Raw genomic sequence first — 22,665 nt, 5'->3', positions numbered from 1 at the left:
ACTGAAATGTAAAAAAAAAAAAAAAAATTATTTGATAACTTCATTCCTACATCTGCCACTGTCAGTCCTGGGATTTGTCTCATCAAACTGTGGTGCATTTGTCAATGTCAAGGGTGACATTCAAATTTTTACTAATATAATTTATTACATAAAAGTTGCCGCTTTAAGATCTATATCAATAACAGGAACATACTTGCATTTTGTTCTGTGATTTTGTTTTTTAAGATAGAAACTTGGAGGCCATGTCTGAAAGCTGTGGGCTGAAGTGAACATTGCTGCTGTCGTTTTCTGCCACTAATGACATCCGCAATGACTACTCAGCAAAACATTAAAACACACACTAATGAAATTAAAACTCCTGTTCGGTAATTAGAGACGCATCCCTGCTGTGTTTCATAAAGCAGTTGGGACAAAATCAGCCATGGCAAAAAGCGAATGTAAAAGGCGCCTATGCTTCTTACTCTCTTTCATCACTTCAAACATCCTCATCCTTCCAAATGGCCTCTTTCCCTCAAACCAGAAATATATGAGAAAGCAATAAGTCTGTGGTTCATATATTCTAAATGTGTCACAAAAATCGTGAAAATCGATACATCACTCTCATAAAAGGGCATAACTGCTGCCACATAGGAGGGGGATCACTTTACAGGCTCAAATAGGCTTTTATGAGTTCTGGATAATTATTAGCACCTAGATAGGAATGTTAAAAAGAGTGTGAGAGAAAAAACGTGGGCATGCAAGAGAGGAACAATAGGGAGCAAGAATGAGAGAGAGAGAGAGAGAGAGAGAGAGAGAGAGAGAGAGAGAGAGAGATGCCTATATTCATAGTACTAGATGAGAGAAAGAAAGAGAGAGAGAGAGAGAGAGAGAGAGAGAGAGAGAGAGAGAGAGAGAGATGCCTATATTCATAGTACTAGATGACAAAAACAACAGATCAATTGTCATTGTGTTTTGCTCTTGTTTGGTTGCCTGACAACATTACTGGTGAAAAAAAGAAGACGGCAAGTATGATGCATAAAAAAATTAATGAAACAATATGCTGCAGTATGAAAAAGTAAAGGAAAAACTGAGACAAAAAAAGAGTCCAATTATAGACTCATAAACAGAGTGCAGATGATAAATATTCTGGTTACACATGCAGGAAATGGACTGGTGTCTTGTGTAAATATACTCGCTAGGTGTGATTACAAAACACTGTGCTGGTTTCATATTAACACATGATGACGAATTCTGTTGCTTGAGGAACGGTCTCACGTTCTTAAAGCGTTAACACATGTTCGCTAAAGCCACCACACATGCTTCCTCATTCCATCTGCAGCACCAAGTATTAACTCTCATAAAACACTGAATCGGGGTCAGCTTTCACAACACCCCGTCTCAACCGCTCCTTTATGAACACGAAAATGGATCCAAGAGCATACAAACTAACTTAGGCCGAAACTAAGACGACAGAGGTATAATGTGTCTTCTGTTGTGTGTTCAGTGTTTTGTCCCACAGAAGAGGACTCCAGAGAGGTTCTTGGGCAGGTGATGACATTAATGGGACTAACATCAGGGAGAAACATTTTCCAGTTAGCAGTGTGCTTCTTATACTATCAAATTCACCTGCAAAGAAAGTCTAATACAGACATGAGAAGCGAGGAGATATCGGTTCAACAATTAGAGAATTTCTTCCACTTCAAGTTGGTTCGCCGACAGTTTCAGGTCACAGCAACTAGGGGCGCAAGGCCTCTTAGAAATACTTCTCGTGTTTGTATACTGTCACAAACTTGACCATTTATGTACAAAACAAAACATATAAACTAAGTATCTTATGCTCACCAAGGCTGCATTTATTTGATTAAAAAACAATTATTTTCTATTTTATTAGAAATCATTCTAATATGCTGATTTGGTGCTCAAGAAACTTTTTTTTTTTTTATCAATGTTGAAAATAGTTGTGCTGCTTAATATTTTTGTTGAAACAGTGATAATTTTTTCAGGATTCTTTGATGAATAAAAAACTTTATTTGAAATAGAACTTTCTTAGATTATAAATGTCTATACTGCCGCTTTTCTGCACACCCTGTCTAGGCTTTGCTATTGTACTAATGCCAGATAAGACTTAATTTACCACAAAGGCATCAAAGCCAAACATGGAATATGCTAGGCTGATAGCATATCAGCTTTCTGACTAGCTTTCACATTTTAAGTGATAAGTATTAGTTTTAGTCAGTATCGCCGCTCCCTATATGCAGAGTATGCAGTTTGCGTAGGGCACCAACTCCCAGGGGGGCACAATCCCAAACAGTTGCTCAAAAAAAAAAAAAAAAAAAATATGTGATGCGCCATTCCCGCATCCGCACCTGCGACCGCTTGCACCTCATGTTTGCGGCTGATTGCAAATGATCATTGAAGGACAACTATGCCCGTGAAAAAACATCAGCAAGAAAAAAAAAAAAAAGTGAAAATGAAGCCTGTGCATCACTTTCAGGCACATTCATAATCCTGTGAAACTTTTTTGGCTGTTGACGTTAATAACATGTTTTAATGTCGAAAATAATTTCACCACCACCAACGCATCTAATATTCTCTCCGAGATTCCATGTTCCCTTACGAAAATTAGCCATGGTGTTAACACTAATAAAACCAAAAATCATTGTTCTTGTAGCCATGGTAACTGCAAATTAACCATGGTTTTATAATTTATATTATAATAATTTACAAAGAAGTATTAAGATAATAATATTTTTGTGTTTATAAAAACAGACCTAAGTCAACAATAGCCTTTAAAATGACTTAAAGGGGTCATATGATGCTGCTAAAAAGAACATTATTTTGTGTATTTGGTGTAATTAAATGTGTTTATGCGGTTTAAGGTTCAAAAAACACATTATTTTCCACATACTGTACATTATTGTTTCTCCTCTATGCCCCGCCTTTTTGAAACGTGTCGATTTTTACAAAGCTCATCGGTCTGAAAAAGCGAGGTGTGTTCTGATTGGCCAGCTATCCAGTGCGTTGTGATTGGCCGAATTCCTCAAGCGTGTGACGGAAATGTTATGTCCCTTACCATATTGTGATGCCTGCGGCAACCACATGTGACGACCCCGGGCTGGACTCCGCTTCGTCCACGGTGAAAGCCGATCCGGCGATCCACAGTGCGAAGTTGAAGTATTTCCTCAGCGACCAGCACGGATCAGCTCCAGGCATGATGAAGCGATATCGTCCTCTTTTGGAAGGCCAAACAAAGTAGTTTCGCTTTCACAACGAAGCACACAGCGCCTTCATGACATGGTGGCGGCGGCAACAATACTACAGCGAGAATAAAAGTTACGCCTTCTTTCTTTGCGTGAACATTTGGGCGGCGTTATGCAAATCTTTCCACATAGTGACGTAGGTATGTGGGGGCGTGTTAGAATGCCAAACAGTTTTAGGTAGGTGTGGCGGACTCTTAACTTTTATAAAGAATATCTCTTTGGATTTGAGACTTTAGTCTTTGCAACTTTACAGATCTTCTTTATGCACCAAGAGCTTGTAACACTCCAAAGAGAAAGGAAAAATTGAAATCGCATCATATGACCCCTTTAAAATGCATTATATAAAAACAATGAGGCAATCATGATTGGTTAATTAATAATTATATGGTTTCATCGAATAACACCGTTAAAAAACATCATGTAGGTTAATACAAAATAAATAATTTATGTACATGTTATTACAAATGCCTGCAAAGGGAGCCAAAGGCCTGGTAATTGCTGCTGCTACACTTACAGGACAATCAAATCCTTGTTTAATAGGCTATTGACCAAACATTTAATTCAAATATCCACTTCTTTATTAATTCAATCTTTAATTTTTGGCCACCTTTTTGCTATATGACACAGCCTCTATAATTTCTTCAACAAAAAACATGTGGACATCACAACCCTTACAAAAATAAACCATGGTTTTATCTTAGTAAAACTGCTTAATTTTCTTTTGCTTGATTTCTGAATGCTTGAGACTATAAAATCAATCAGACAACTGTATTAATAAAGTCATAGCCATAGGTAACTGAGCTACAATTGTAATTTGTAAATAATACAAATTATTCATTTACTTTTATATTTTATTAAAGTTCTATTTTGACCCCTACAGTAGTTTTGTTGTTGTTGTATTTTTACTTCCATAATATTTGAGGTAGGGGGGCACAACAATACAATCCTGCTTAGGGAACCCATTTAAGCAGCAGCTTAAAGCCCTGGTTTTAGTAGTTTAGTAGTTAGCAGTTTTATTCTGTTTTTCATTTCATCCTTAGCAGAACAACCTGACACTCAATGACTCCAAAAACATCTTTAAATCAGATGAAAATTATAAAAACAAAACAAATTAAAGTGTAAAGTAGAGGGGGGAAAGTCACATTCCTGGAAGTTTCTTAGAACCCCCCTCCACAGCAGAACATCCACATGAAATGACATGTCTGTCTACCATCTCCTTCGAGACCACATTGCTCGGCAACCAGTGGAACAGCTGCCTGTCATGAGTGACTGTCCTTCCAGGATTGCTGCAGTAACCTCTGTGAACGAGTGCTGGGGGAGTGTCTAATGTGGTGGAGCGCTGTCACGCATCAGTGGTCTCAAACGCTCGGACAGCATGTTGGACTGTGTGGAATGAGAGAGAGTAACTGCTGACAGAACAGGAGAGAACAGTAAGCTGGTGTGGACAAGCATCAGAGCTCTGGAGTGTGGGCAGGATGTCTGACGCGATGCTCGCTTTTCTTTCCCTTCAAGATATAATTTGTAGCTGTTTGACAAATTCCACCATTTGTGATTTAACTACTGTTGCACATTCCCTCATTCCTGCCATTTTTCACTGTCACTCAACAATTATTGTCAGTTGAAGTGATCTTACTAAAGCAACATAAAAAGGGCACATATCTTTTTGAAAAGCACAACAAATTTCTCTGTGACTCAAAGTGTTTCGAAATCACAATCTGTTACCATTTCATCAATCAACATACAGCCTCTCTCTGTGACTGCACTAATTTAATTTGAATAAGTCAAGATCAAGCAACTGCAACAGTCACACTATAGTAAGGGGGGGCAAGACACTGAATTTTTCTGGTTTAGTTCTTAAAAATAAACATTTGTTGAAATTATGGTTTCTCTGAATAAGGGCACAAAGAACAAAATAAATAAAACTCACCCTTTTAAACCATGTCAGAGCAAATACATACACTACAGTTGAAAATTCTGTTTTATTTTAAAGAAATAAAAACTTTTATTAAGAAAGGACATATTAAATTGAGTTAAAAGTTGTAGTATCTATCTTAAATGCTGTTATTTTAAACTTTCTATTCAAAGAATTTTGAAAAAAAAAAAAGTATCATGGTTTCTGCAAAAAACATTATACAGAACAGCAGTATAATATATTTTTGTACAGTTACTGTATTTTTTGATCAAATTAAAGCAGCACTGGTGAGCATAAGAGACTAATTCCAAAGACATGAAAAACTCATACTGACCGCAAACTTAGTACAGTAGTGTATACAACGACATTTATAGAATATTGAGAGTAAGAGATGGAGAATTGAGACTGAGAAAATGTATAGAATATTATCAAAATGGTTAAAAATATAAAAAAATAATTTTCAGCTACATTGCCCAGCCCTACAATGAATTATAATTTTTTTTCCTGAAATAAATCATACTAACCATACCATAACCAAGCATACTATCAATAATGGCACCTAAAAAAGAAAAAGACTTGTTTTAGGTGTTCATGTCACATATGTTTTGTAACTAGACTTCAAGATGTCTCTAAGGCAAATTAAGGCATTAGAGGGAGTCAGATTTAAGCCAAACTTTCTTCTTTCTTCAGTCTATCTTTAAATACATCTGTGCAGATTCTGCTGTACTGGGAGTATGTGTGTGTGTGAGTGCATGTGAACTTATCAGGCTGTGTAACCATGGACACAGCTGAGAAGCTCATCCTCAGTGAGAAATTATGTCCTTACCACCACTCAGTACGAGTTTTAAGGGGGTCTGAATACTTTCCGTACCCACTGTATATATAACATGCAGAGAGAAAAAGTGGATGAGGAACAGAACATTTAGAGGTCAGCCACCATCATGCTGAAATAATCATCATCTTCCTCTCCTTTCTTCCATAACATCCAAAACCTGTTTCCCCATCACCAAATCTCTCTATCCATCACAAGGCTATATGGTGCTCTGATATGCTGCATGAGTGTCAATACATTCATCATCTCTCACCTGTGAAGGTGCGCTGGAGGACAGGCCTCCGCTGAGCTCTCCGATCCGGGCCGCTGCTGTAGGGTTGGAGGAGCTGATCAGAACCGGGCCACTGATCTCCATGGAGTGTCTCTGGGGTGGAGGGGCCAGGCAGGGCTTATGGGACATAGTCAGAGAGGTGAAGGAGTGACGCTTCTTACTGTTCTTCTTCTCCCCAGTGGCTTTCTGGGAGCCGTTGGCCTGGGGGCCCGAGGAAGAGGAGGATGGTCCTTCACTGGAGTCTCCTCCACCTTCAGATGGCTTGTCCAGTTCTATAAGTTGTCGTGCTGCACTGTTAAACTGAAAGTAGAAGAGAGTGTGAACAGAAATAATACTTCACAGCACATATTATCATTATTGTATCTAATTTTGGACTTTTGGTAATGCTGCGAACCAGATTCGAACCCACAAAGCCCATATGAGCACTCAATATGCATGTGAATTAACTGCTAGGCCACATTTCTCACACTTTCTTTAAATGTAATCTAACATGGAGTGATGTACTTGTAGAGAATAAAAAAATAAGGAGTACACAGAGAAAGTAATGAATCTTTAATCAACAAACTGAAAAGACAAAAAAAAACATACTGTACACAATAGCCATTTAGTTGACTTAATGAGAGAGTATTGGATCTGCATAATCTAAATGTGGCTACATTCACCGTCTACAACAGGGAAAAAAAGTGTCAAGCAAGAAGAGATGAGTAAAAAGTGATGGAAGAGTTCAAAGACTCAGTGTACAGTATGTGGGGCGGTGGGTGTGATGGAACTGCAGGCCATGTCTGATTTCATGTGAAACTGAAATCAAAGGCAGATGAACAGAGAGTCTCCAGCTAATGACAGAGCAACACCCATCACCCCGAGCAACCGCCTCACTTTCTACACAAATGAGCAGCCGATCACATGAAGAACCCTACACAGACTTCACCTAAACACGCACTGATCTAGGTCACGATGAAGACTGATTAAATGCTGCTATAGATATTGAATACAGCTGTAGAGTGCTTAGGTGCAGTCTTTGAATGGATTAATTTATTCATACGTAATATTATTTGTGAAAATATTATTAAAATTAAACAATTAGATGCGTACATTGGCAAGAAAATTAGACATCATGCTCAAAAAAACAGATGTGGGATCAGCACCAGTCAAATGTTTGGTTTCTTATGAAGAATCAGGTGTCCTCAAACTTTTGACTAGTACAGCAAACAATACTAGACCTTAAGCTACAGCAAATCCTAGAATGAAAACAAGCGGTAACTTCATATGATTCACCTAACATGAACAACGGTAATAAAATGTAATAAAACTTCAAGATCAGCTCAACATATGTCAGTTTTACCCTTGCAAACTCAGGCAGACATTAAATAGTGCTTATTCCATGGTCTGTCTGAATACTGGATTCTGATTGGCTGGCAGGTATGCAGTAAAACCGTTTAATGCACAGGTAGTTCCAAGTCAGTTTAATCACCGTTCTATATTAATGCGCTGCTTTAATTGATGCACAATAACCAACACACATCACTCGCTCGCACACACACACACACAGAGAGAGAGAGAGAGAGAGAGAGAGAGGTCAGAAATCGCAGATTGTGCTGCACACACACATAAACTTGTTGTCAACGCTTCCACTGCGATTTTTATTACTAAAATAAAAGATAGATACTAGATCGCTACATTATATTCCCCAGCAACGAGGTGATAAAATCGCTGTTTTTGAAGTAATTGTTTGTATAGAGAGATGTGCAGACGCAGCAAGCAGGTAACTGACACACAACTGTCATCTCTCTCTCTCTCTCGATCGATCGATAATTAATTGAAATACATGCTATAATTCATTCAAATAAATGTGGTCTTACCGCAATATTTCTTCTCTGTGTCTGATTTGAAGCAGGCAGAATGCTAGCGCTAACGAGTCGTAGCTGTCGGAAATAACTGTCATTTTTACCCATTCGGTCAAATATTGTGCTGCAAAGTGCAATACAAGTTTTAACTTGTCTATAACTTGGCAAATGACCATGGAATAAGTGGGATAATCAACGACTAGCCATGTATTAAAGGATTTTAATGCACTTCGCGGAGGCTTCTTTGCCTCCACGTTGTGCATTAAAATCCTTTAATGCACGGCTAGCCGTTGATTATCCCTTACATAGATGACAGCCACTAAGAAAGACACGTGCCTGATTCCATTTCCAAGTCACTCTTTGAAAACATTAATTTATGGTGGCAGAAAGTGACATGGGAACAGAAAAACCTTTTCTCCCCCGTTACTCTCTTCCAAGCACCTGAGTGAATGTCACTTTTGATGTCACCGGTATCAGAGATTACTTTCTCAAAAGCATTCACTTGGAAAAAGTCTGGTTTAGAGAAAATTGCCAGGGCTTTTGTGTAAGCTCAAAGCCTCCACCCCTCTCTTCCATCGTTCTCTCAATCTGCGTGAGAGAGATGCTATTCAAGCAGCACCATTCTGACAGAAGCTATTTTTGAATGTCTTTTGATGGTTATTTTTTCTCACAGGTTAGACACGTGGCTGGCTCTGCCAGGGTTCATAAAGGTTTTTGCCTATGTTTATGGGATGAGGGACATGAGGTGTTGTGAGATGTAAGCTGCTGCAACGTGAATTTGGCCATGATAATTGTGCCTATGCTTGTTTGAGGTTAAGTGATTCAAGAGAGCAGTGTTTAAAGACAAGGCTGTTCGTGTTTTGAGATCTGCGTCAGAAAAATGAAAAGGCTGATGAGGGTTTAATACAGCCCAAATAATTAGCAACAATTTGAAGGATCTCAGAGATCTGAATGCTTAAAGAGATGTGTGTTTCAACAAGAGCAGAAACAAAGAAATGGTCGGGGGTGAAAGACTATGGGGGTAGAATTGTTGCATTATTCCAAATAAATAGATTATGATCCACAAATAAATGCAAAGCGATTAACAAAAACCAAACATATTTACAAAATAAATAGAATGAGATCCACAAATAAATCTTACGAGTTTCACAAACATGAATTAAATCCACAAATAAAAAAATGAGACTTGCAAATAAAAAATATATTCACAAATATCTTTTTATTCTACAAACACAACTTTGCCTGGCATTTATTTGTGAATCGCGTCCTGTGCATTTGTAGATCGCTGCGCGCATTTGTGGATTTTGAGACATTTCTAGCATCAAGACGCACACCAATCCACAAATGCGTGGACTCCACCCACCGTCTACTCAAGCCAATCAGATAACAGCCACACTTCGCTGACCAATCATAGCACGTTCTCGCTATTAACCAATCACGTTTTGCTTTACAATCAGGACGGGAGCAGATTCATTTTGCACCCCTGTAAGGAACTGCATTCTATGGACATTTCGTTCAAATTGAGCTGAAGTGCTGTTTGTGTGGCTAAAAAAAACCTGTTTCCAAAAGATTGTTGGAGTGTAAGGCTTCTTTATATTTCCATCAGGATCAGTGAATGAGGATAAACTCAGGATTATACACAATTTATGATCATTCACAGATCCCAAGCATCACCAGTAATACCCTCGCGACGCGTCCAAAGCAAATAGAAATCTACTGCGATGCTGTCTACTCTGGACGAGGCCTGACACGATGAAGCAGCGAGCATGCAGCGAGCATGTAGCAAGCAGAGACACGATGTAAGACATGGCATGGCTTATTTAGCCTTTTAAAGCACAATCGCGGTAACAAATATATAGGGCATAATAACACTTATAATATCAATTATGGGCCAAAATGACCATCTGGGTACCTGTCTCAGCATCACTGCAGCATGTAGTACTGGGGTTTTGCAAGTGGACAATGTAAATAAAAACCTACTTTGGATGCTGTTAAGTAACTTTTACAACCAAAACTAGTAAGTCTGATTCATATAAAATATTTTTTGCGTGATCAAGTGTTTTAACTAATAAATATCTCTTGTCTCACATTTATATCCATTTATTTTCAACACACCTGCAACGCATTTAAAAAAAGAACCCACCTATATTTTTCCCTTCCCAAACAATGGCAATAACTTTGTAATACTTTAATGTTTGAAAATATTATTTATAATGCTATACATCGTTATCCACATAGCTGCTCATATCCATATCCATCTCATCCAAATTGCTTCACAGAAAAACGCTGTTATGTTGGCTGTTGTGTGACAGCAATTTAACCTATTAAACAAACTCGCATGTTTATCATGAGGTTGAATCCAGTAATTTATTAGTCAGTTACTTATTGACGCTTTTCTTTCCATCCTGAATGACGCTTCCATAACGCGTTTGTATCCAGTATAGTATTGTTCCCATAGCCATGATTTAAAGTGCCGTTTCTCTGGCATTTTCAAAGGCATGTAAAATATACTGTGGCTTGGCTTGATACACAGTCTAATGATCTAACTAAATCCAATTTTAAACATATTTTACCATCTAAATTTTTATGGCCCTTGTATTTCCTATTTGAGCCAATGCATATTATGAATTAAGTTATTTCAGGAAGAGACCGCCCTGATTGTAAAGCAAAACGTGATTGGTTATAGCGAGAACGTGCTATGATTGGTCAGCGAAGTGTGGCTGTTATCTGATTGGCTTGAGTAGACGGTGGGTGGAGTCCATACATTTGTGGATTGTCAGCGTCTTGACACTAGAAATGTTTCAAAATCCACAAATGCACAGCGAGCGATCCACAAATGCGTGCAGCGATCTACAAATGTACAGGACGCGATTCACAAATAAATGGCAGGCAAAGTTGTGTTTGTGACAATGTATTTGTGAATATGTTTTTTTATTTATTTGTGAATTTTAATGTTTGTGAAACTCTGAAATTTATTTGTGGATCTCATTCTATTTTTTTTGTCAATATGTTTAATTTTTTGTAAATCTCTTTACATTTATTTGTGGATCATAATCTATTTATTTGGAATAATGCAACAATTCTACCCCCATAAAAGACTGGCCATATAAACAGGACATGACAGCAACAAAAATGGCAACAAAGGATACTTTTGAGAGTAAATTCTGAAAAGGGTGGAGAATATTTTGAAGGTTTCCAAGACAAAAGTTGAAGAGTACAAATCTAAATATAAAACATTAAACGTGAAAACATCAGGGAACAATTTTAAATGCACTGATATGACTCACCTCTACATAAGATATGGGGAAGATGCCAATCTTATCTCCCAGCATGCCTTCCGCCCAGTTCTCATCCACACGACGAATCACAGTAAGAATATCATCCTGAGGGCAGACAGAAAAAAACTGATTCCTTGTTATTCAGCCAGAAGCCCTCCCAGCAAGTTGTTAAAAAGTAAAAAAAAACTTGAAGGCATCAATGAAAGCCAGGCATTTGTTTTGTTTTTTTATAAAAATCTATCCAAAAAACAAATGACTCAAGGGGATCAACACTTATGTTGCAAGCAGCAGAAAATGTTTTTGCTTCTCCAACAGCTCACCCCAAAAGTATTCACCCTCATGTCTTTCCAAACCTATATTATGCTCATTTTTAGTGGAACATACAAAAGGGAAATTATTTTCCATGCAAAGTAAGAATAGTGACCATGGGGGAATCTAAAAAAAGTCTGCAAAAATGTTCATTGTTAGTTTACGACACCCAATGCATTAACTTATGGTAACGTGTTACCATTTGTTTTTGAACTTGTGATGGGAGACGGTGTATGTGAATGAGAGAGTAAAGATAAAGGTTGAAGTCTGTACAGTGAGTAGATGTCCAGCACCTTTGAAAATGGCAAGCAGTCCTTGTCAGCCTCCTTGTCTTTCAGCTCAAAGTCATACAGGGCCTTACATTGAGGGGGTGGCTGTGGGAGAGGTTTGATGACCTGGACAAAGTTGGTGGGGAAGAATCCATGGACTCCGCCCATCTCTCCATGGTACCAGTTTTCATCCACCTGTCGGCGCAGGATGATGATGTCACCCTTGCTGAATTTGAGATCTCCGGGTTCTTTGCCATCATAGTTGTATATGGCCTTGGCACAGGGTAGCTGAGGAACTCCCTGCAGTAAAGAGAAAAATGGGAGTTCAGGGTTTCCAAAGTAACTTGGATTCATGGATAATGCAAGTTCAGCACTCAAAAGCACATTCATTTTTCAAACTCATAGGACAGGCGAAGGGTGACCGTGATAACCACAGCCAGCTTTCACAGAGTGTGACCATGTGTGGAGTGGAGGAGGGTGTTAAGTGCAAAGTGAAGGCAGAGATTCTATAATAAACCCTTTGCTGCAAGGTTTTTTAAAACCTATACACTGCTATCTTTGGAGCCTATCACATACTATCCATAACATGGACATCTGCAGTATGAAAAGAAACAAACAACCATATATATACAAGTCTTCGCTCAGCTATACAGTAGAGAACACTATCACATAAGCTCAATGCTAGCTTTTGTGCTGCATATGAGTGATCAGTCTGTCTGGCTTGTCTTTCAGCCTGACCTGGTAGGCTTGTCTCTCTGTTTGACTGTGCCGGGGCTGCTTTTTCTGTCTGTCTTGCACCGTCTGTGTTGCTTAACTTACTGACTGCCTCCTTGTCTGACAATCCCAAAATGCCCTTGGATATGCCAATGGATTCACAACGTTGTGGAGTTTTATGGTGCAGAACCAGTCGTCTGGAACTGGTCAAAGCTCCTTTCAGGCCTGACAATGATCCACGGCCAGAGAGAGGGAGGAGGCAGCAGGCACAGTCCTGCTCAACTGAATGAGCCCTTTTCAGTCAAACTTTCAAGAGAGTGGCCCTCTGTACAAAAGACCCCCACCACCACCCAGCATAAAGCCCTATGGGCTTCCTCCACTGTAGCATGCATCTCCTGCACATAGTGAGGAGAATGATAATCACAACTCCAATGACAAAGAGAATCAGAATATCCTCATGAAAGACTGGAAAAGAAGGAAAGAAAGAAGACAGGTGGACAGTGGTGTGGGCTCATAGGTAGGTAGGTAAGAAGGAAATAAGGGAGGAAGAATGGAAGGAAGGTAGTTAGGTAGGTAAGTTGGTAGGAAGTAAGGAGGGTGGCTAGGTAGGTAGACAGGAAGGAAGCAAAGCAGGAAGGAAGGGGAGTCGGCAGACAGGCAAGACAGAAGATTAAGTAGGTAGGTAAAAAGGAAATAAAGAAGGAAGGTGGGTAGGCAGATAGGTAGATACAGGTGAAAAAGAAGTAAAGAAGAAAGGAAGGAAGGTGGCTAGATAGGTCGGTATGAAAAGTCAGTTAGGTAGGCAGACAGGAAGGAAGGTAGGAAAGCAGACAGAAAAGAAGGAAGTTTGTTATGTAGGCAGGCTGGAAGGAAGTAGAAAAGGAAGGAAGGTGGGTAGGCAGATAGGTAGGCAAGGAGGAAGTAAGGGAAAAAGGAAGTAATGAGGTTAGGTAGATAGGTAGGTAGGTGGGTGGGTAGGTAGACAGGTAGTCTGTTACATAGGCAGGCTGGAAGGAAGTAAAAAAGGAAGAAGGTGAGTAGGCAGATAGATAGACAGGTAAGAAAGAAGTTAGGGGTAAAGAAAGGTAGGCAGATAAGTACGTGCATAGGAAGGAAGGAAGGAAGGACAAAAAGTGAATAGCATGTAAGTGGGCAGATTTTTGGGTGGATAGGAATGAGGGAACAAAGGTAAAAAATTAAGAAATCAGAAAAGGCTTTATTGCCAAGTGTGTTTACACACACAAGGAATTTGTCTTGGTGACAAGAGTTTCCAGTGCAAAGAAAGAAAGTACAGACATCAAGAAAAAGTACAGACATAAAGAAAAAGTATAGGCATAAGAAAAAGTACAGAAGGAAGTAAAACAGGCAGGAAAGTAGGCAGAAACAAAGACAGGCAGGAAGAAAGGATGAATGAAAGAAAGAGAACATGGGAAAACGAAGAGAAAGAGAGAGTGAGAGAAAGACTGATGTGTTACTGTTCCACCCAGAGAAGGATCAGCAAGTGACTAAGCAGCACTCACCGCAGAGAGGACAGACGACCAGCCAGACACCGAGAAAACTAACTAGAGGGCAAACTGACCTTTCAGAAACCACATCCCTTTCTCAAACTTAAAAACAAACCAAACAGGAAATAAAGATGACCTTAAGAAATGGTATTTGCTCACAATTCTATGTAATTTGGGCCGACAGCTTTATTTGATGTAATGTAATGTAATGCTGTGCCCAAGTCCACGGACTCAAACAACTCAAAAATCAAAGCTCTATTCGTCTGTGCACCTCTGTGCTGTTTTCGTCCCCCCTTCTGTGGGCCTCTCTCAAAGGCAGCTGTCAGCAGATCTGCAGATTTACCCACTGTGCTCAGCTTAGACCATGAAACAGACAGAAAGAGTGAGAGAAGAGGAAAGACACGAAAGAGCAGGGGATAAGATGGAAGGATAAGAAAAAAAGGGGAGGAGGACAAGGAGGAAAAGGAGAAAGAAAGAAGAAGAGTTTGATCAAATGAATGTTAGGACGGCCGGTGTGTGTGTTTTCCGGTCTAAGCCTTGCTTGTGAAAATGAAGGGCGCTAAAGATCGCTTGAACTGGACCGACATGAAAGAACCGCATTCAGGCTTTTATCCAGTCCAAACAGAGCACTGAAGGTGTGTGTGTGTGTGTATGCTTGCCTGTTTGTTAAGATTACATGAACCTCACTGGTTCTATTAAAAAAAAGTGAGGCCACTCATTGCCTTTGAGGCTTTCCGATCTCAAGACTCATCCTGGTCCAAGAACTCTTTCATGGGACATGAGGGATAAACACCAGCCTGTCTCACTGAAGATCTGAAGAACAAGATGATGACATGGATGAACCGGGATCAGAACTATACATAGAACTACACAATATTAGACACTAATGCAAGACAGCTCTGAGCGTTCAATGGGCCTGAAATTACTCACTGCTGTACAACTGCGCTAAACTTCTCTTACTGGAGGGAAAAACAATAACACCTTTATGTTGTTAAACACTACCCAGTGCTGAAGCAAATGAGATTATAATGTAAACAAGATACCTAAAAATGCCTAGTAACAAGAGAGAGTCTACACTGCAGGCATGCTGATCCATCCTCTCTAATTGCCAATTACAACTAATTTGTCATTTTGTAGATTCTTTCCAGTGCCTTACAGTACAGTACAATTCGGGGAAAATAAAAGATTCACTCATGACCGCAACGGTTTCTCAAATCAGTTGTAATTTTGCATTATAGTAAAGACCTGTTCACACTTACAGAAATTAAATGGATAGTTAAACAAAAAATGAAAATTCTGTCATTTACTCTCCCTTATGTTGTTCCAAACCTGCATGAGTTTCTTTCTTCTGTTGAACACAAAATAATATATTTTGAAGAATGTTGGAAACCAAAAAGTTGCTGTTAGCCATTGATTTCCATTGATTAAAAAAATATTATGTCGATAAGTCAATGGCTACCAGCAACTGTGTGGTGGTTACCAACATTCTTCAAAATATATTATTTTGTGTTCAACAGAAGAAAGAAACTCATACAGGTTTAGTACAACATAAGGGCAAGTGATGAGATAAATTTCATTTTTTGGTGAACTATCCCTTTAAGTTTAGTGACCGAAATTAATATTTTATTCTTTTCATTAAGCCAAAAAAACTGAAAATACAGTTTCATTTAATAAATTTGAGTGACAGAACTCTGTATTCTGTTCAGGGTGTCGTTCACAGGTGATGAAACAGTCATAGTACAGTATTTAGGCAATGAGATGCGTTGAATTGAATCTTGAATCAAAATTCATTTAAATCATGAAGTGCAAAAAATAATTCCCACCTCTTCTTGTCACGGTTAAATGTCTTGCTCAAGGGCACAATGGTAAAAATAAAAACTGAAAACAAAAAACTAAATAAACAAGGGATTGATTCTTAGATTCCATTGCACAATTTGGCTGGTGGCTTATGTTTGACGTTTCTTAGCGGAGTGGAACCTTCCTATCATTTGTCAATCCGTGACAGCTAGATGTGCCTAATACACCACTAATGAGAAATGTGTAATCCAATACTAATGAGCTCTGCCAGCTGCAAGCCATCAATCACTATTAAGCCTCTAATATCCACAAACATCTCCAACCATCTCTAAATCATAAGTTTCCCTGATGGTTTTTACAAGAGCGGTTATAGGATTTGGGTGGGTCAGGCCACCATCTAGAATAATTCATTTTAAGAAATCCCCCAACACACTTAGAGATGACAGGAAAAAGAGGACAACTCCCAAGAGGCACAAGCAATCAAGCCCATCACAGAGCAGTGCTTACCTCGTAATCCTAACACACTCAGATTCACCAAAGGGAGATGATGTAGATTTATTGACAGGAGTTTGTGTGTGTGTGGCAGCCATGTTGTTTTCATTACGTCTATATTAACTGAAATGGGCTGCTAATGGCTCCATTTATGACCACTGGGAAATGACCTGACCTGTCCCTCATCTGTGTCCTCTGCTAAAAATGGACTCCCACCTACAGCTGCTGCTGAAGCCTCATACTTCTCACCTCGAGAGTAACGGGCCTCCCTGCTGAAGCTTTAGTGGATAATTTCTTTGTAAAGGATGATAGATCAGGTGTGGAGAATGCTGAGTGGGCGTTTATGACCGGGGGTAAGGAGGGAATTGATGCAGGGCTAAGATCTGAATAACAAAACATCAGGTTTAGCCAGGCAGTGGAAACAGATATTTGTCTACCGCAATGAGCAAAAGCTCATCAGATTGCAGCAAGACCTTTATGAGGAACACAAAGAACAGTGTTTATGTTAGATCAGAAAGAGAGAGAGGGAGTGAAGAAGAACAGTTAGAGAGCTAATCGGGTTATATACATGTACTTCCTGTCCTGTCTTTCTACATTCAACCCCTGACCTTTATATCCAGCAAATGAGCAGTATGTTCCCACAGTCAAAAGTGAAACGGGGTAGTTAAGGTTTCCATGGCAACATCTGCAGAAGATCCACAGTTCTTTCTGTCACCCTCACAGCAGAACACAGAAATGAGAGGTGGGGAGGTAGCGAGATACAGAAGTTTCATGGCAGGATGCTAGAAAACAATATTTGCTTTGACACACTCTGAGAGGGAAAATGGGAAAACACTTAAATAATGATATCTAAAAGCTGAATCCCAATTACAAAACAGATAAAACTAGAGTTTGACTTAACTTAATCCATCTCAAGTAGTAAAGTGAAGGTTGCTTCGACATTTTTTACTTTTTTTGTTTTGAGTGATTTATTGAAAATTTCAGGTTCCTATAACTAGTCCCAACTAGATACTCAACCCCAGAGTGAGGGGATTGAAAAAAAGATAAACTGCACTCACTCACACTTTCTCAGCTTTATAAAACATTAAGATAAGTCTCAAAGTTGAGATGTTCTACATGTGCATTATACCTACCAAAGTACCCCCTAAAAAATTTTAGGGCTGAGGCACAAATCATCGTAAACTGTTCTCATTGTAAACTGACCCTAAAAATGGAACCCTGAGCAAGGAACAATAATGCGTAAAATATTTCTATATGGTCATGTAAATGTGCTCTAGAGATCCGTTTTTTTTCCAGGAACCTTGAACGATCCTGGGTTGATCCTGGGTTATCCATAAATGTCTGTATAATCAAAATTTGTTGTTGGCCATGACACAAAGACGGTCACAGTGGTTAAAGTAAAATAAAAATAACTGAAAAAAAAGGTGGTTTTCCAATACCAATTAATCTACGTAATCATAAATATTAAAATAGTCAAGCAACGAACTTTTACATTTTTGGACTACTTGTAAATATATTTATAAACAAAATAATAAATTATTATAATAAATAGCTTACACATTTATAAATATAAACATATATTACATATATTTCTTAAATATAAACATGCATTTGTGTGTATTTATATATACATATATACACAGTACACACACATGTATTATGTAAACACAAACTTTTATTTTGGAAGCAATTTTATTTTTATTTTACTTTATTTACATTTGCAATTTTTAATTAATAAATCGATAATTGATTGCTTTTTATTTTTAAGTGCTACTCCTAGTCTTCCGTAGTTTTATTCTGCCTTTCATCAATTTAGACAAAAACACACCACACACAAATGCAATCTTGTCAACAACCTTGTTATTTTTATTTTATAAGACGCCGAAAAAAAGGGTTGATTACTTAAATTTACTTCGTCTTATTTTATTAGCTTGCATATAAACGAACACACAGACATCACACTTTATCATTACACAGCTTGAATGCCTGAGAGATATTATCCCAACACCAATAAACCACAGAACAGAGGAAGAGAGAATCACAAGGAGGCAAAGAAAAGCTCAGAAAACACGCGGCTAGCTGTCTGGACCCCAGATGTGCATCTGGACCATGATCACAGATGAACCCGAGCAGAATGGCTTTCTCCTGATCCCTCTTTCCCAGCCCTCTCCATTTCCCACCTTCCTTTGTTAGGGTCATCCAGTTGTACACTTGTGTCTATTTAAGCCATGTGACCATCCCACCATACATCCACCTCATTACAACCCGCACCTGTTCCACAGTCACCGACCTCCATAAAACCTCTGCATTTCACCTTGCCGTGGGGAACCGGACTACACTTTAGGGGCTCATGGGAACCACTTCCATTACAGCTGGATTGAATTAATCTGCCATAAACTGGTGTGCAAAGTCTCATGGGAGTTGGAGTCCTTTCATGAGATCAAAGCTGCCCAGCATAAATGTGTGGACAAATGAACCATGAAGCAGGCATGTGTAAAGCTAAACGTGGAAAACTAGAACCAGAGGCCTATTTAAGAGGAGAAGAAAAGTCTTTTTCATTGAGTGAAACACTAAACATATGGGAGTACAGCAGAGATGTTGCTGAGGCAAGACTTTTCTGTAAGCTACAGATTAGTCATCAAAAAGAAACTGCTTAAACATGGAGGGGGTCTGGGCTTTATAGTGGAATTATGGGAAAGGAGCATGTGGTTTTCATGAACGATGTGCGTAACTCTGTGTATGTGTATCTCGCTTGGAAAATAAAGCAAATTGGTGCTGCTATTTTGTATGCGGCCACTTTTTCCTCTCACTGTGTGTGTGAACACTTGCCTGACCTCACTTACTATAGTAAAGACAGGTGGTTTGGGGTGTGCTGAGGATCACAGATTGTATATCTTAACACTGCATGGGTGGAATAACACAACTCTCAATCTCCAGCACTGGAGAAGAAAGGCCACACAGACAGGCAAGAAGTTATTTAACTTTCAGTTTTTAGCCTCACCACATTTTTTTTATTCATGTACCTGATTACATAAGCAGGTGCTTATGAAAGAGAAGGCGCTATGTCAGAGAGCACTCAGAGGAAAAACACAAGAGTTTGCTAAAGTAGGGCTTCATCATGCAGAAAAGTTGAGACAATTTTAACTTTTGCTGCAGTGCACTCAAAGGAATCCACAGACCAATGACAATTTCATACGGTCAGATTCAGTGCTTTCAGAAATCAAAATTGCCATATTACCCATATGATTTCCAACTAACCCACCTCTATTTACACCCTTAAAAGGACTGTATGGATTAGGGATGTTCATTTCGGCTATTTTTCCTAACCGACAACCGACGCTCGTTAACAGATTATTTTAACCGTTAACCGACAAGATTATTTTAAATTAGAATTTAATTAAATTAGAAAGGATAAGTGTCTGTGACCCATTAAAAATACTAACATTTGTTTCCCGGGGATTAATTTTACATGCGCAAAAAGCAGCAAACAACAGAACATGAGGATTCACATGGTCTTCATATCACATCACGCACCTGCAGAGCTTCTGCCAGTGGAGAAAAACATAAAGCTAGGCTATAGGCCTATATATATAAAAATAAGTAGGCCTAGACGAGAAATATATTTTAACTTAAATAATAAATTAAGAAAACGAAAGAAAAACTGTGCAACAAGTAGCCTAGTATTCAGAGTATCAGTTCATTTTTGTGCTGCGCGAAAGGAAACCAGACGGCAGAAAGCGGCATCCTATTTTTCTTTAGGCTTATTTTACAAAAGCACAAAGATTTGTTTTTATTGTGAATGTACACAAATAAAGGCAAACCTTTTATAATTCCGATTATCTTTAGGAAAAAATTCAAGTGATTGTGCCGGCGCCGCATGAGCTCACACAGTTAAGCATTGCTACCTTGACAATGCAGCCAGTTCATTATCATAATAAAATACAGTCAGTCAAACATTTGGAAAAAAACACACTGCTCAGTTTAAATATGTAGTAAAATCTGTGCCGTTAAGCGTTATCACCGCACCGCCATGAATGATGTTATGCAAACCATTTTGTTTTACGTGGATATTGTAACGCAAGTGAAGTAGGCTACATAATAAATAATATTTTGGCATTCAAATACATCTCGAATACGGAAACATTTGATTTTGTGTGGAATGAGAGACGCAATGTTGGTTTCAGTTTCGTTTTAGCCTAAATTAATTTGTTTTGGCTTGTCGTTTAGCTATAGCTTCTTATATTTTTAATTCTTGTTCTTTTCTAAATACTGTTAATTGAAAGGCTTTGTTGTGGAGTGAGGGGAACTAAAATAGCCTAGCTATGTTTACAGTATTTATTATAATGTTTGTAAACATTTCGTGTCGGCATTAGACCTATTTCTGAATGAAATAATAAAATGCGACTTATGTTTTTACACGTAGCGTATTTCAACCATGCAGCAAACCTTTTTAAATATTTTGATAAATTACTAAAAAAATTGTAAAAAATAAATAAATGACTTTTTAAACCGTTTAACTGATTGTATTAATCAGTCAAAATTCTTCACGGTCGGTTAACCGGTTAAAATTAACATCTCTAGTATGGATCCCTGTCCATCAAATGAATATGGAATGAATATGGAAACGACACACCTGTTGAGTGACGTGACATGTGGCCAAGTATGGTGACCCATACTCGGAATTAGTGCTCTGCATTTATCCCATCCAAAGTGCACACACACAGCAGTGAACACACACACACCGTGAACACACACCCGGAGCAAATGGCGCTGCAGCCATTTTTGCTGCAGCGCCCGGGGAGCAGTTAGGGGTTCGGTGCCTTGCTCAAGGGCACCTCAGTCGTGGTACTGAAGGTGGGAGAGAGCGCTGTACATTCACTCCCCCACCTACAATACCTGCCGGTACGAGACTTTGGGTTACGAGTCCAACTCTATAACCATTAGGCCACGACTTGATGCATCATCAGTCTCTTTTCTAGTGTGTAAATATCTTTATTTCAAGCAATGTATGTTATTTTAAGAAAATTTATACTTTTATTCAGCAAGGATGCACTAAATACATTCGTTAAAAAACATTTATATTTTAAATGTTTTTTTTTTTTTTAGTTTCTATTCATCAAAGAATCCTGAAAAACATGTATTACAGTTTCCACAGCTCAAATGTTTTCAACTGAAAATGAGAAATGTTTCTTGAGCAGCAAATCAGCATATTAGAATGATTTCTGAAGGATCGCGTGACACTGAAGACTAGGGTTGGGTACCGAAACCCGGTACCAATATGGCACCGGAACCTATGTAAACTAGAACCGAATCCGAATGCAGATTTCGGTGCCTCATTTCGGTGCCATGCCCGAGCGATCGATTGAAATATTTGTCCTCTGGTTCTCCGAAACGGACGTAAGAAGCATCATCACGTGAAAAATGTATGATGAAAAATTAAAAATAATATTCAACATTTGCAAGTGAAAAATAATTTCCCGACTGAGAAAATGCACGTGAACTCAAGTCGGAAAGCTCTAATACAAATCCAACACATCTTTGTAGTAAAGAGAGTGTCCATGTTGTTTTCACATTCCGACTTAAAAGCACAACTCGGGAAATGAGAGCATCCGAGGAGCGCGTGAATGCAGTAATTACACTTGCTCTGATGGCAGCAGGTAGCCTTCCGTTAACTAAGCTAAACATGCTTAAATTAAAATGCCTAAAGCTAAACCTCCCTTGTATTCACATTTCTAAACCTGTTGTCCAACAAAAGAGAAAATTATAACCTTTTTACTCCACAACACCAGTCAAATGCTTCCTTTTGTGATCTGATGAGGCTTCTTGTCACAGAATGAGGCAGAAAATATGTTCTATATGCTACTTTAAAAAGAATACATCGATTAGCAATAGATTATATATTAGGGTGACCATACGTCCTCTTTTCCCCGGACATGTCCTCTTTTTGGACCTACAAAAATGCGTCCGGCCGGGATTTCTTAATTGCCCAAAATGTCCGGGATTCGGCTGTTTTCTTAATCCCACTCCCGCTGAATCTCTGACCATTGCCGCCTGCTCCCGCAACATGTGTTTCTCTCCCGTGATTTTCGTGTCCACTCCTTTAAACATTCTAATATTGTACATAATTTTGGCGCATCAGGGAGCCGCTCTCAGGATGCGGTGTATTTAAATATTTTTGAATGAGCGTTTGCGCTGTTTACTTT

The 22,665-nt window shown here is 38.8% G+C and overlaps 1 protein-coding gene across 3 annotated transcripts in view; it reads right to left on the bottom strand.

Annotated features, from left to right (window-relative positions):
* The window catches only part of LOC107665389 (E3 ubiquitin-protein ligase SH3RF1), a 55,623-nt gene that overhangs the window by 12,685 nt on the left and 20,273 nt on the right, over positions 1 to 22,665 (bottom strand). For all 3 annotated transcript variants that reach the window (XM_016456261.1, XM_016456259.1, XM_016456260.1), the window contains exons 3-5: positions 11,979 to 12,254; positions 11,386 to 11,481; positions 6,237 to 6,554 (exon numbers count right to left, since the gene is read on the bottom strand). In XM_016456261.1, coding sequence (XP_016311747.1) covers positions 6,237 to 6,554; positions 11,386 to 11,481; positions 11,979 to 12,254 — 690 coding nt within the window. The remainder of the gene's footprint in view (positions 1 to 6,236; positions 6,555 to 11,385; positions 11,482 to 11,978; positions 12,255 to 22,665) is intronic.

This window comes from Sinocyclocheilus anshuiensis, unplaced genomic scaffold (genome assembly GCF_001515605.1).
Source record: "Sinocyclocheilus anshuiensis isolate Anshui unplaced genomic scaffold, SAMN03320099.WGS_v1.1 scaffold199, whole genome shotgun sequence".
In the NCBI taxonomy this organism is placed as follows: Eukaryota; Metazoa; Chordata; class Actinopteri; order Cypriniformes; family Cyprinidae; genus Sinocyclocheilus; species Sinocyclocheilus anshuiensis.
This window is presented reverse-complemented; position numbering and strand designations above follow the sequence as displayed.